Source organism: Falco naumanni, chromosome 4 (genome assembly GCF_017639655.2).
Source record: "Falco naumanni isolate bFalNau1 chromosome 4, bFalNau1.pat, whole genome shotgun sequence".
Classification (NCBI taxonomy): Eukaryota; Metazoa; Chordata; class Aves; order Falconiformes; family Falconidae; genus Falco; species Falco naumanni.
Window position 1 is genome coordinate 2,406,501 of NC_054057.1, and position 16,201 is coordinate 2,422,701.

General features: G+C 41.8%; 1 protein-coding gene across 4 annotated transcripts in view; it reads right to left on the minus strand.

Annotated features, from left to right (window-relative positions):
• Positions 1 to 16,201, minus strand: part of SH3BP5 (SH3 domain binding protein 5) — an 84,682-nt gene that overhangs the window by 29,738 nt on the left and 38,743 nt on the right. For 3 of the 4 annotated variants that reach the window (XM_040590055.1, XM_040590056.1, XM_040590054.1), the window contains exon 3: positions 11,133 to 11,261. The exons of the other annotated variant lie outside the window; for it this stretch is intronic. In XM_040590055.1, the coding sequence (XP_040445989.1) occupies positions 11,133 to 11,261 (129 nt within the window). The remainder of the gene's footprint in view (positions 1 to 11,132; positions 11,262 to 16,201) is intronic. 4 annotated transcript variants of the gene reach the window in all.

A 16,201-nucleotide genomic window follows, 5' to 3' on the forward strand; every position in this document is an offset into this window, starting at 1 on the left:
GCACCTGGCAGCAGCCTCCTTTGCTGAAATCCAGTATAGAAGCATGGAACAAACTTCCACAAATACATGCTACAAGACATACACCGCCTGCCTTAGTGGATTTTGCTAATTATCCAAGATAATAAATGTTTAGCACATACAGATGCAACAGGTATGTTCAGGAGAAACACTGTTCTCTCACCTAATTGCCCCCAAAGCAGCAAATGTTTGTAAACAGAAGTTTCCAGAGGGCTAACAAGGGATTGGCAGCCTGGTTCTGTCAGCACATCTTGTGCATGCAAGCACAGCGGCATAGGCAAAGACAAGTCACATGGGTAGGAGTTTCACCTGGGTGACGGGCTGTTCTGGATCTGTTCTCCCAGTTCCCAGAAAGCCTCACAACCACCAGCAACTTGCAAGATAGTGATTTTCCTAAGGGACCCATTGAAGATAATCAATTATCAAGTCTTCAAAGTTTTTCCTAGTGGAATTATATGACTCCACAGCATGTGTGAACAACAGGCATGCTTCACTTAAAGGAAAAAGTTGAGAGTGGTGTCCTGGACAAATTGAAGGGCCTAAGTCCATTCCTTGAAGGAAAAAGTCTAGGTAGCAGCAAGAACAGCAAAATTTCAATTCCACTTCACAGCAATAAACCCCTCCTTTAAGAACAAACCATTAGTACCCACTACCAAGTGAAAAAACTCCAAACATCAGAAGCAGACACAGGAAAAAAAAGAAAAGCCAAAAAACCCAAACCACAACAGATACTTCTTCCACATCCTGGCAGTGGAAGTTATTTTATAACAGTAGAACTGCAAGTTTGCTGCAATTAAAAGAGATTTTTCTTACAGAAACTGAGTCAATGCAGAGCCTTTCCCACACATGCTACAGAGGAATTGGACTCTTCAGATAACCTTTTCCAGCAAGAACAGACAAGAGCTCATAAACTTATACTGGTTTACTAGAAGTCATAACAAAACACACCCAGGAGGCAGTAACCAACATTTGTATCGGATTTGTTTTGGCAGCAGCAGCTAGCATGAGCATTTATCACTCCACAACAAACTCCCACCTATTTAGACCACTGTACACAAAGATTGGGGTGGCTGAACAACTTCCCCAAAGTTGCAAGACTTGTGCTGCCTTCAGCAGTCATACCTGAGCAATTACCATGCAAAACAGGTACATAAGATATCACCCTGACCTCAAGCCACCTGGGCTCAAATGCCAGCTACTATTTTTAACAGATCATCCTGTCTGTGGCTTACAATCTCATTAAATAACCTTTACAAGTGACCAGAAAAGACTGTGAGGGGAAACAGAGAGAACACAAGGCAATCTTTCCTTTAAATTATCATTTGTTCAGATGCTGTACTTTACATAGCTATTGCCAAAAGGCCAAAGTGCTACAGCTATGCAAAGGAATGCATAATCTAAAACTCTTGGGTTTTCCCAAGTTGAAGAGGATACGAAAAGATGTTAATCAAATTTTCAGACAACAGCAGAGGAAAAATTAATCTCTATTTTCATATCCCAGCACCCTTTGAGAGCTGCTTAAACCTTCCTGCCAGTTCCAGCACCTGCAGCTAAGCATAACAGCCAGATCACCTGTACCATTTTTTTCTGCTTATATCAGCTGACATCTAACAAAAATGCCCCAAACCTTCCTGCCCTCGCCCTGCTCTTGTTACTCCAAAGAACAGAGTGTATTTCCACACCCACTTACCCCACTATTACATTATTTCAGACCTACTTGCACAACACCTAGTATTTCACAACAGAAAAAAGAACAAGAAACATTCTCGAAAGGTAGGCAAAATAAATAGGTCACAGCATTCTTGACAATTAATGATGAGAAGGTTGAACAGCTAGCTAGCGTTCTATTGCTCCCATCCAGAACAGCTTAGAACTAATGGATGATTTGTGGGTTTGGAGAAAGTGGGAGAAAGGCGCCAAAAAAAGAAAGAGTCATTTTTTTCATCTCTTCTAGATACATTCTTCAAAACACTTGGATGAAAACAGTATTTTCTTCCGCTGCTGGAAAGAAAAGCAGAAGAGGGAAGAACCTCTAATTTACAGTGTACAGCTAACAAATTTACATAATGGAGCCCTCCAAGGCACATCTACTAATGATGAGAAGACCAATTATAGTTTTTGCATCAATAGCTTACACAAACTAATCATCTATCAACAGAACAGTGCTCACACAAAAACATAGGGTGTATAAACACCAACCCGAAATAACTAGACCCTTTTTCACTGAGCCATAGAAAACACAGATAGACACAGGTGGTCTAGCTAAAATTTAGAAGGGGCACATACATACACAGAATTTATTGATACAGGTATTTCAACAACCAAATGACTAAAAATTAGTTCTTACTGTCCAAAGATGCCAAGAATATAGTATTTGCAGATGGTTTTGCTACAGATACCACCTAGTTCGCAGGAAATGTAAGTAACAGAACACTAAATATGAATCAGGTACAGGTTTTTTTTCAGTTCATCTGCAAAGCAGCAGCTGTTAAGTGTTCCCAAACATGGGGCAGATTTCCAGCTGCTCAGGATTAAGAAGGTAGTAACTTGCCAGTCACACTGGCCTACTATTCTGTATTAGCAGGGTTGATGGCAAGACAAAAAAAATTCAGGAGCTTTCTTTCACAGATCAGGTCTTTGGCATAACTTTCCAAATCCAACCAAGCAACATCTGTTACCTCTTCTCAGCAGTTTAAGGACAGCTTGTTTGAGACACTCAAATATCACACTGCTCAACCAGACAACAGAGCCGGAACAAATGTAAAACTGAGGTCTTAAAAGTTTTAAGTCAATAAGTAGCAATTCTAATAAATCAGCCAGGCAAAACCCTGCTGGTTGACCCAGGTAAGTCTCCCTGAACTCCCTGTTTTGTCACAACTTTGGCCTGAAGGAAAATGCAACACAACCACAATGTAAGACTTAAAACACAATTTTTAGGTTTTAAGCATTCAGGTGAGCAAATAGAACACACCAACCACAAGCTCTGTCTAGCAGCAGTGAAACAAACGCTAAGCACAGGGTAGTGACTCCTACCCCCTACTCACAGGGTTTTAATCACAATTCGCAAACATGACAAGAGAGCACAAGAGGCACCCCATCAACTTTTGAGTACAAAGATGTCTGAACATCTGCCTGCAGATGGGAAGCAGCGAATGAATTCCTCATTTTGCTTTGCTTGTGTCTGTGGCTTTGCTTTACCTCTTAAACTGTCTTTATATCAACCCATGAGCTTTCACACTTTTACTTTTCGAATTCTCTCCCCCATCCCACCAGGGGGGAGTGAGCAAGTGGCTGTGTAGCGCTATTAGTAGCCAGTTGGGGTTAAACCATGATATTTACTTAACCCAAAGTGCATCCTACTTTAGAAATAAAGTTTAGGAAACTCAGTGGATTCAGTGCTAGAAGTCCAGGAAGTGACTCCTCACCCTCAATAATAAAATTACTGACGTCAGATTACTTTGCTTGGCTTACTTCCTCTTCAGACGGGTGCCTGGCCCCACAGTCAGCTATGCACCATGTGAAATGCCCCTTGGGATCACAGCAATGAGAACTCCACATTTCATAAGACGACTGACGTCACATCAACATGGTTTCCCCAAGATTTAATTATGTGTTTTGTAACAAAAAAAGTGAAAGTGTTGGTGGGAAGAAGGGGTTCAGGTCTAGAGCAGATCCACAGGGAACAGAAAGGGAAAAAGGACACATATGACTTCTTAGGCCACCAGGTATGACCTGCAGCCTCCATGCTTCATCCTTTCAGGCACCAACTTCTTGCACAGCTCACCTACATTTCATCTCCTTACCATTTCTTTACAGCACTGGGCTCCCAGATTACCCACACGGCAACTTCCATGTCTCCTTTCCCTTCAGAGCACCCTAGCTGTCTCTTCCCAGGCAAGGCCTGTGCTGCCTGCCTGCCTGCCTCCCATACCTGGCCTGCCCCAGTGCTAACAGAGGCCATCAAGTCAGCCTTCACCCCACAGACAAGTTTCTCGACGAACAACAGCTAAATCCCAGTTCAGGAAGGGAGCTGCTCCCCTGCCTCTGAGCGGCCTCTCCACCCCACCAGCCTAAGTAATCCAAAATCAAATCACAGTCTTTTTTGTGTGGTTGATTTACACACCTGGGGAGCAAGCTGCCTCTTAAATTGTTCACCCCACCTTCCTAAACCAGAAATTGTTACCTCCTCTATCTTCTCACTACTGTGAGGCTCCCCAAGAGCCAGCAGGGCATCTTCAATGACAAGGGCAAGCTATCTGCATAGGCAGACCACAAATAACATAACCTATGCTGCCAGCCTAGACTGGTTATTGCAAATGGCTGGAGGAACCATGTCCATATAAAATACCTTCTGCTGGCTGCATGACCACAAACACGGGTGGAAATACTCTTGGGACCCTATGGTAGTTTCTGACCCCGCATCGACAGCTCTTCTTGTTTAATCAAAGGAGCACTCCTCCTCTATGCACAAGATGAATAGTGAGACCAGAATTAACAGGCCATTAGCAGCAGTGCTGCACAGACAATTATTACTTACCAGTGATAATGCAGCACCAAACTATGGCCACAGAGAACAGTCAAGTGCTCTGGGTGTTCGTGTTTTTTCTTAAACAGTTGCAAGGATTTGTAGAAGCTTTGTCAAAATCCACTTCCAAGTTTCTGTATCCTTGCTTTGAAAGTGTGAATCTATCAGATAGCTTTTTGGTTTCTAAACAGTTAACCAGAAACACTACTTCAGCCAGGAAAGGTCAGTTGGTTGTTTCACTGTAACTGTGCCAATAATTTTGCTTTTTACTAGCTGCACAGCAAATTGCCAAACAGGAATGCAGGTCTGTCACAATTCTGCTGACATTTAATTTTTGCTTTTTAAGTTCCCTCTCCCTCACCCTTTTTTGCCAAGATAAGCTTACCAGATAATGCAAATCAGTCTTAACTCCTTGTTATACTAAACACAAGCATCAGGATTTCAGCTTGTAAAAGCAGAATCAAAAAGAAGATTTCTTATGACATGGCTACATTCACTATACCAATGGATAACACATCTACTGCCTAGGAACCAGAGGGGAGGACCTGGATATCCACCACTGTTGGATCTGGACCCAGAGGCTGTCACCCACATTCAATGCTGCCCCTCCTGTCCACAGCAGTGCCAGCTGGTGCTGTGATCTAATTAGCTCTCACTCACTGAGCGAATTTGGATGGGAAACTTGGGTGCTGCAGGAAGTGGCACTGGCAAGGCCACAGTTCCCAGTTCCTAATTTATTTTTAAGGGTGAGTGGCAGTTTTGAACCTTCAAGTTATATTCATTTCAAAAGCTTTTGTCTCTCCTGAGCTAAGAAAGTTACCATCTCTAACGTTCCACACTTGCCACACTACTTTCAGACATCTCAAGCTGAACACCTAGAAACTAAGATGCAATGGCCACTTGGGAAAGTTTTGTTCTTTTATAGGTACTGCACTTCTGCAAAGAATGCTATCAGTCTGCTGAGGAAGACTCTTCCAACTAGACAAGTGTGCTCTTATCCGCTTACACCCTCCCACCTTCACCATCAAGTGGCTCAGTTCCTGTTCTGCAAGATTACAGGAGCTACTCTTCATCCAGATTCACTTTGTCGATAAGATTCATTGAACCACTTGCTGCAGGATTCACCTGACACCTTTCAAATGGCTAAACAACCTAGAATGAGATGTCTGAACTCCCTCTGCATTTAAGGAGGAGGGACATATTTCAGAAGGCTTTTCACATGCACCTACCTCTCACCACTGACTACAGTCAGTGATTAAGGACCCAAATGACTATCTTAGACTAGACACTAAACACTTCAGTAGGTAAAGCTAATCAAGGCAAATCCTATATACCCACCTTGGCCTACTGGTATCCACCATTAACTTCTGACCCCACTGGTCAAATCAAAACAAAATTCAGATTTGAGAGAGGAAATAATTTCCCAGTGGTATCTGGGTTCCCCTTTTGTGAAGACAGGCAGAATGGAGACTCAGAATCTGAGTATCTGAAAACTCACCCCTAAAAAATTCTTTACTCTGTCAGCTGATTTCTTCAAACAGATGTGGCAATCCGGTATAAAATATTACATGAGAGAAAAATCATTAGTGAGGTGAGAGGAAGAGGCTCTACTACATAAAAAGTTGCAGTGAATAGGACAGGTTAGCTGTCCCTGCTGAACACAATCTACTTGTCCATCAACTGCATTTCCTCTTAGGTATGCCTAGTCTTCATCAGGGAAGAACCATTGTACATACCGATAACATGTTTTCCCGAGCCTTTTGAGATAAAAGGATGCTGCTTAAGAAAGCATGCCAACAACATGAGAAGAATTACTTGTAACACCAAACCAGGAAGAGTGACCCAAGAGAAAGCAGAATACGCATACCCCTCAACACACTGTTCTCTGAACACTTGCTACAGATGGGTCCCTTAGTGAGAGAGACATATAGATATGACCTAGCATAGAACTTTCATCTATTTTTGCCTGAAGCAAGTTTTCTGACACACTTCTGTAAAAGCTAAAAAGGGTGTGTGTGTGTGTGTATCACAAAGCAAAACCATGGCTCTCCAAAATAAGCTCAGGATTAAAGTGGAGCAAAGCACCTGCACCTAACTCCCAGTCTGAGCCAGTACTGGGGAACAAAATTAACTCCCCACTCGGGGGTGGGTGGGTGTAAAAAACACCAACAAAACCCAAACAAAAAACCATGCGGTAATAGGAACTAAAGCTTAACTAAAAACAAAACTCCCAAGGCTTTTTTTCAGGTTAAGGTCACTAAAAATGCATGGATTGTTTTATTTTTGGGGATGGGAACACATTTTTATCAGATTTTTTCTTCCAGCAAAAGCAAAGCAGAAAGGCAAGTCCTCCTGTTGAGTTTGTCCCTGGGTTCACAAGCGATGACATAGGGATAAGAGTTTTAATGGCACCTCCTCCCAAAGACCCCAAAGTGCTTTTACTTCCCTTAATGAACTCAGCTTCACAGCAGCTTGACAGCTCCAATTTACGTGGGAACTAAGAGAGACACAAAGTAATTTATCTATGTGGTGCAGCAGCAGAAAAGCAGCTCCTAACAGCCCATTGATTTATGTAGTAGACCACACTTGCTTTTGCACAGCTTGCTGTCCCAGAGCATGCTGTCAGCAAGGAGGCAACATGCTTCTCAATGTCTAGCACCTGCTCAGACACTGTTGCAGACACTATTGCACAGGTTCTTTCCAGCCCCAGCCCTGAAAAACATGGAGTCAACAGTGGCTTAAGACACTTACCTCAGAGGCTCAAGACCTACACTGTTGTTTACACTATTGTTTCCTGGCAACTTCACCCTTCTTCCCCATTATGTTGACTAGTCAGCTAGGGAAGCAGATTACTAGAAAAAAAAAACTCCAAAACACCACACACCAAACAGCCATTTCCCATGATTGATTGATCTTTCCAACACTTAGAACCTGGACCACCTTCTGGATTATAGGAATTTAATATTGCTGCAACCTGGTCACTGCCTGTGTACATACAGAATCCTCTACTATAGGCCAAGGTTCTTCCACTGAACACGTGCATTATGGTGTAAGTTAAAGAACATGAAAAGACAATATGCCAAATGCAAAAAAAGTTCTTGTAGCAGAAACACATTAAAATTTGATTAACCAAATTTGGATCAAAATGCTCCAAAACAGTAAGATGGGCCCACAATCAACACAAAAGGCCCACTGCTATACCAAGTCAGGAATCACAACTAAGTTGTCTTGGCAGAAGTTGCATGAAATCTACAGGGGCAAGAATATTAGCCAACTCTCACTTCAGTCTCGGTGCCAACAGGCAGCATCCTGACTCCTTATGCCACCACTTCAGAAGGCAAAGCATTCAAATCCTAATGCTGAGGGACCATTGTTCTGTTAAAGCAAAGTTTAACCCTCAGATAGCCAATCTGAACCTCTCTTGGCACACATTACACAAACAAGGTGCTACAGGACTTTTGCATGGGAGAAATAATTTAATTCAGTATCTTCTATCAACACTGATTGCACAAGATGGGGGTAAGGGTGAGTAGGCAAAACGCCTCAAGATCCTAAAGCTTCCTCATGGAAGTACTTGAGTTGGGGACCTGTTTTTTGCTGATCCTGCATCAGTGCCCTCCTACCTTGTTAATGGGTTTTATCTTAATAGAAGAAACAAGTATTTCCAGAAGAGAATCATGCTGGTGCCAAGTCAAAGCAAGCTCCTACAGCTTGCATCAGACAACTCAACCTACAACTGACATTTTAGATGCAAGTAACTCTGGACAACTACTGCATTTCTGCGAAACTAGATGTCATTAATTATGCAGTTCTTTGTTCCCAGAAGACTTCAATCTATAGGTCATATTTTTACTTCCCTTTACTGAGAGCAACAAATAAGAATTTACACTTCCTTTCTCTTACAAGTACAGTCATGCATTTTTCCCTTATTGTTTAATTAAAGCTGTTTCAACCACCAAGAACCTTGTGCCTATGTTTTCAGAGGCAGCCTAACAGCTCTGAAATAACTGTAAAGGCAGAAGTAAGACAATCTTCACAGGCTAGATGTTATTATAAACTTGAGTGGAAAAATATCAAGCTGTTCCCATGATTTCTCTACAATTTTACAAATCAAATAAGAAAAAAAGATGCAGACTGGCATCTAAATGTACTAATATTCTGGTACATTCCTCCAGTTTCTTATTTCCCTACCCATTCACCCCTTCTCCCCACTTGAATATAGCAAATTGCTCCCAGTTAAACAGAACTTCTCCAGACTAAATTTAGACTAGAACAACCCTTTAGGCAGATGCTTTACTTGATGATTGGCACCAAGTCTTTCCAGTCTCCTGGTTTCCAGATAGATTCACTGTCCTTCAACACTAATATTCCTCTCAGCCCTCACATTTTCTATTTCAAGATTTGATTAGACAAAACCAAAGGGAAACAAGAGACCATCTTCCAGCTCTGTCTGCTAAGCAGATACAAAGAGAGAGAGTACTGTTCCATGACTGGCTCTGTAACACAAAATGGGAAAAAAGTCACAGGAACAGTTGGAAGGGGAATCCCTGTTTTAAAGAAAAAAAAAAAAAAACCAAACACTATCAAGGAATCAAAAGAAATGTAAGTATGTAGCAAATTAGCAGATCTGAGATAAATAGCATTTAAACCTAGCCATTGACAGTGGATTGGGAAGAAAAATATGATTCTGTCTAACAAGCCCGATACCAGAGTAGCAATTCTACAAATCTAAGGACCTTCAGTGGTTTGGGTTTCTTAGTGGTCTTGCAAAGCACCTTTGAACCAGGATGACTGAATGGATTTCAGTGATAGCAAAGACATCACAATTAAAAAATTCCATTTTCAGGACATAGTCTGCTGCTAACTTCAGGACAGAGGGTAAAGTTCACTGCTCTCAGTGCCTGATATTAGGCATCTGACTTTTTTTGTACTGCAAAGTATGCATTTCTACCACCGACTCTTCCAAGTATAACTCTTGAAGTCCTATGCATACTACGCCTCACATAGCTATTTAAAGTAATAGAAGTATAAGATCATACTAGAGGCAGGGTTTCAGGGATTATTTTTTTCAATTGCACACACTAACAAACAGAATATAAACATTTCCTCGATCTTATTTTGTTACTAACTGCCCCTCCCTCTCTAGCTCATCACTGGTTTATCTCTAGCACACACCATAGGCCCATGAACAGGGTTTGCTTTCAAAGCAGTTACAGATGAGTAGTAAATAACTGTGCCTACTGTTCTTTGAAAGAGTTTACCTATTCGCCACACTGCTTCTAGTCTGAAGGACTAAGCCTAATAACGCCTACACATCATCCCCATGACCTGAGACAATAGCTCCAAAACAATGCCATGCAATTTAAAGGATCAACATGGTCACATACTATCTTGCACACCGTATCCTATCAACCCTATTCCTGCTTCATCAGCTTTCAGAGCCATGAAGCTTGTGTCTCCTTTTCCTATGGCTTTTTCTGAGGATGCATCCTCTTTTCTCCCCTCCTCTTTTGCTGCAAGTTTACTTTCTGCCTTCTGGCACAAATCTACACTACTTTTCTCATCCCTCATCCTCCACCTATTTTTACAAACAAAATCCTACTGTAATTTTCATGTGTTACACACATGTTACCCCATCTTCACTCTACCCTTAAACACTTACATCGTGGCTACGCAGCCAACAGATGTCATGCACAGAAGCAGCAGCTCTAGGCAACTCTTCCTCTACTCCTGCCTCTCCCTGCCTCAAAAGAAAACTGATGTAGCACCCAGGAAGTGCCTCCCCCTTGGAGAAAACCAAAAAGCCTCAGACACCTCAAACTCCATTACAGACACCAAGCAGAAGCACTGACTAAGCCACCACACACTCCACTCTCAGCTACTTTTTCCTTAAAGTGAGAAGGTGCCTGACACCTCACAAGCTTTCTTGCTTTCCCTGTAGCCAGTAGGACCACACCCTTACTTCCACACCTCATCCTTCCCTGCCTTAGCCACACAGAGGTCTATCAATAATCAAGTAGTTGGGACAAGGGAGGTGAGATCCTGATGACAGCACAGAAAGCAAAGCTCAGTTTCTCCCCAAACCAACACATTTTAGAGACACATTTAGCACATTCCTGCTTCAGCACAACCTAATCAGCACCAAACCCTGCAGGTCTGCCCAAGTCTGCCCCACTCCAGCCTCTTTCCAAGCATCTTACAGTTGCAACCATTTGGCTGCTGTACATTTTTGCTTTAATAAGAGAAAGCAGATACACAAAGTCTACTTTGTATTTTCAAATAGTTACAACTACTGATAGGAAAGACCAGGGCTCTGAAAGGCCATTGATAATGAGAAGAGAACAGAACTAGTCTTTTGCTATTTATCATTTATGTCTGGTGTAGCTGTTCCTGGACTGAAGAACATGTGCAGCTGTGGCTGTGAAGAAACACATTTTTGCCATTGATTCACATGGCTGACATGCAGCTCAAGACATTGACCAGTGTTGGCTAAGTACATATGCTTAAGATGTTATTAATAGCAGGAAAGCAACACAATCAGTATGTGCTCTCCAACTACCAGCACAAGCTTGTGAGACAAAGTTCTCACCTGCCTGGCCACCCTCCGCGCTTCCCAGTAAGGTTTAGAGTCTTCTACAGCTTTTCCAATCTTCTTTACCAGTTCATCCAGTTTTACCGTTGCTTCAACCAGCACAGAGCGGAACTTCTGGCGTGCATCCTTCCAAATGTTGCAGAAAGGAAAGAAAGGACAAAGACAGATTAGAGCTTTAAAAATTATTTCTGTTTGTTCCTACCTTCAGGTTGCTCTTTAGAGTCACACATGAGCTGACACATTCAAAACAGCCACTCGCATTTGGACTAAGCTGGAATTCTTCAGCAAGAGGTAGTAACAGGAACCCAGAACCACATCCAAAGGCTAGCATCTTGGAAATCAAATCTTTGTCTTTCAGAGACAGCTTTTATACAAAGCCTGCAATAGCCTGTGCTACATGTCACCTCTGACAGGGTTTCTAAGAGAGCAGTAACTTGTAAATTTATCACGCAGTGAGGAGGTGAACAGCAGTGTAACTAGTTCTGAGAGGGAGTTCAATGGCAGAGACAACACTAGAATGAGGCTAGCAGGCAGGCCAAATCCCCCCAGCAGGCTGTCAAATCAGCTGGAGTCAGCATCTCCTAAATCTTAGCATGTCACACCCCTAGTACTGTTCCCCCCAGAAACGCCATTTCACAATGCAAACAGGGATAGACAGGATCTGCTTTATGCAGGAAGAACTGGACACTTCCCACATGGTGTATTTTCAACTCGGCTCCTCTTTCCTTTTATAAACACACCCTACTTACTTCAATAGCTGCAAAAAGCTTTCAGGTCCTTGTGCCAAGATTTCCTGCCATAAAAGCACTTATCTTCAGCTATGGTTTTTATCAATGCAAGGGATAAGGACATCTACTTTCCATTTGATTATTACTATTTACTACGTTTAAGTAAATTCCAGCTACTTCCAAACTGTCGGTAAGTTGTCCTCTTTACATGATTAGCTGAAGCAATTAAAATATTTTCTCTGCTCCACTGGAATTTCCACACCTTCAAGCAAAGTGATTCTGATTCTGATCTCAGTATCCAACACAGACTCTAAATCAATGGAATTATTGCAGAGAGATGAAAATTCAGGCTGGGACCTGGCCCAGGATTTAAGGAGAACGAAGACAAGGGCCATGTGCACTCTTGACAAGCCTTGTAATTCTAATTAGAGAGCAGCATTTATGAAGACTGCTGGAGTGACATGTTGATTATCAGGAAGCAGCTGGCTTGAAGAAGTGCTCTAATTCAGGAGGGTTTTCTCATTATTGTTAAGGATTTCTAGAATGCATCACTATTTATTCACTGGAAGAATTAAAATATATTGGAACCTACCACTATGCTCTCAGAAGTGGAAAAAAAGCTACAATAATAGATTAGTTTTCACAGAAAAAGTAACATACTTCAGTAAAAGCGTCTTTGCTTCCTTTTTAGTGTTATCTAAAACCTTAACCAGCATCAGCAATATTTTGGTCCAATGCAAATAGCTTTAGATTCTTAAGGTACTCCGGTTTATTCTAAGGAAGCAGTCAAATGGGTAACAAGGTCAAAAATGGAGAATTAAATGCACATTAACTTATTATTTTATTAACTCAAATCCAGTCAATAATCTCCTTTCTTAGTGAAAGCCTGAAATGTATCATTCAAACAATATGTATCAAGTCAATGATTTTCTTAGTGAGAAGAGTTTAAATATTTCCAGTTGAAGTACTGGATAACATATGATTCATTGCTCAAAATGAGTTTCACTAGTAAATGAAATAAGTTACACAAACAACTGCAAGCACGGTGTCTATATTGAAAGAAAAACATTAAGTACTGAAGTATATTTAATCAACATAAAAAAATAATTCCTACAACTACAGGACAAAATAAAAAATTCAATTCTAAATGAGTAAGTCTGAACATATGTTTTTCACTTCCTTTGTGAAAGCTATTATGAGCATACTAGTTACGGAAAGCAAATAGTTAAAGAAAAATATAAAGGTATATTAAGTAAAAAAAGCCTATGCAGTGATTCATCAAAAAATTCAGTTCCCATGTTTGTAAGTTACACACTGAAACCACCACCACCAAGCCTCTATTTAGAGACCTACTCCAAATGTATTCATGCAATAATGATGTACGCTTGTATCCAACAGGAAAAAGAGAACTAGTCTCCACCTAGAGTTTAAAATAAAAAACCCAAACACACAACCAAAAAACGCCAAGGACCAAGCAGTGAAAATAACAGCAACTTCTTTACCCATTGATCTCCCACTAACTCAGACAAATTACTGAACTGTGACTAATCCTGTAACTAGCACCTGAGGCACAGGTCTCACAAATGCTTAAGCACATGTTTGTCCATGAGGACAGTCACGCTTCACACAGTAGCTAGTTACACAGAATAGGGAGCTTCCGCTGAAGAATATACTGGTGTGAACTTCAGTTTATCATTTTCCCCAAAAGATACCTGCTTTCTATTCTGAGGCTTTATTTGGGTCTGACCATCCCCATTTTTTCCAGTGACAACCAGGAACAAAACCAAAAACACCCCAGAACTTTTTACCCATGTCATTATATACCCATCTATTACATGACTTATTTTAAATGACATTTATTCTTAGGCTCCTGACTGTCAGGAACACAAGCCTGCAGGCTCCATCACCTTCTGCGTGACAGAATAAGCAGATGCTTGTACTTGCTAGGGTCAGTCCCCCTACCAAAGGTTTCCACCCATGCCCTTCAGACACACTAACAAGATGCTGAGGTCTCTGAGAAGGTGTAATGTGTAATGCCAAACCCATGCCCTCTCCTGTATATATCTGCACCATGTGTGCTCCTGCAGCAATCCGGTGCATTTATACCACGCAGTCTCCTCAATCCAAGCTAATTCAACTCTCCGTCTAGGTGACTGCAGCTCCTACCCAGGCGCTGTGGCAACATCTCCCATGAGCAGGGACACAGCTCCCTCCTGCAAACACGGAGACATACTCAGTGCATCAGCTCAATGTGTTGGCCCTACTATGCGCTGGCTGAGCATCTGTGAAAGTCATCACCTTTGGGACAGTGCAAAATTCCCCTGGCAAGTGCTCCTGGGGAAATTTAAATACAAAATACAGGTGCAGCAGCTGTTTTCACTCTTCATGTGTAACTGGGGAAGTCAGAAGCACCAAGGCAATTGCACCAGGAGCACTGGGTTTGGTGCACTGGCTACTTCCCTGATATGAAATGTGCATGTGTGGTTCACAGGAAGGATTGGCCTGTGGTCAAGGCAATTACTTGGGAATCAATTTTATTCCCTGCTCTATGTCCAGCTTCCTGTGTTACTGTTACTGAGACACTTCAACCCACATGTGAGATGGTTCAAAGCTATAAACCCTTCTAATGTTTTTTGCTGTAAGAAGGCTCACACCAGAAACATATACGCTCAGGAACAGCACAACCGTGTAGTTCATCCATGGTCCCCAGCATGAGGGAAGCCTTACATCTGCGTTAGGAAGACAACCACACCACCTTCAACTTACTTATCAAATCCTCTGGTGTAACGTGCCTCCCTACAAGCGTTACTATTTAACTGCCAAACTCTTGCTTCATTCAGGCCTTCACCTAGCACACGAGGTTAACAGAGAAAGGAAAAGACAAGAATTCCTGCAACTTGCTACCATGAGCAAAACTGAGACAGTGCAGTATACGCCATGCAACTTCTCTAGCAATCCTCAATTCCTAGTTTCTGTATTTCAGTTCCTTGAAAGATGATGCTTTCCCAGCAGAAATTCTAGTTATTGATAAAAGCAAATATGCAGCCTTAGGTACAAACCCTGTGAACCACACTCACCATTTCTGGTTTTTTGTTTTGTTTTGTTTTAAAAAGTTTTTCTCATCACTGCACTGAATACATACACAAGACCGGATAAACTGTAACAGAAGCACTGCAACCGACAAAAGACATCTCACACACCCAGATATTTCAAAAGCACGTTTTCCCTTGTATTCCCTCAATCTTCTGAAATAATTTTTAAGAACACCTTGTTACTGGTTTTGCAGACAGAAAAGTGATATTGAAAGCTGACTGGTTAACATTTCCAACATTCTCTCCCTCCTGTTTGCTCAAACAAGACAATGATAAGCCTTTTCAAAGCTGTACAAAAGTCGCTTAAGGCACTTGCCCTCAATGCATGTCACAAGGTGCAAAAAAATAGTAGTCAAAACATTCTCCCTTAAGTTAGTCTTCATAACTAGACTCCCACTACCTAGGTGGTTTGTCAGACACATGCTCTAGCAGGCACAGTGCTTAGTGCACCACAGGAACAGCTGCAGTTTACTTTTCAACATCTTGTTCTAGGCTACAAGAGATCAACTTTCTTCCTGGAAGTCCTTGCCACTTTTCTCCCAAATGATAGCACACAAGCACAGTTCTAGGGAGCGTGCCAGATTTCTACCCCATACATGCTTTTGCTGCAACAGTTCATTATTAAAAGCAGACCCTGTCTCCAGTAACTTGCTGTTGGGTAGCTATCTGCTAGTGCACCAAAAGAGGGACCACACTTAATGACAGGCCATCCATTTGCGCTTCAGAGATCCACCCTCAAATGTGGAAATAAACTAAAACACTATTTTACCCTTACACTGCACCTGTTCGAGAACAAAGCATCCTTGTTTTCCTTTCTCACGAGTGATGGTGATGAGCTGTTATTAGATGCCAGATGACAGGCAAATAACTATTTCTGCCCATCAAATGAAGCATGTATTTTCAAACAATTTTCTTTTTAAAATGAATTTAACACATCAACTGGGTATGAAACATCTGAGTATCAAGCACATCTAAATTTCATTTACAAAGGTTGTCCTCCGACAACCCGTTAAACCAGCCTGGGAGGGGCATAGGAAATGAAATTGCTAACTGAGGGACAGGCTTCATCTGTTTCCAAGAGGCAGGCAGAATCAGTACCTGCCTTCCTTTGCTACAGAGACCTACCAGCTGCAAAAGCTCATTTCCAAGTTAAAATAGCATCAGTATCAACAACGTCCAAGTGTGACAGCAGGTAGGCTTCCCAGTTACATACACGCCAGACAGATGCACATGCTCAGAAATCTAC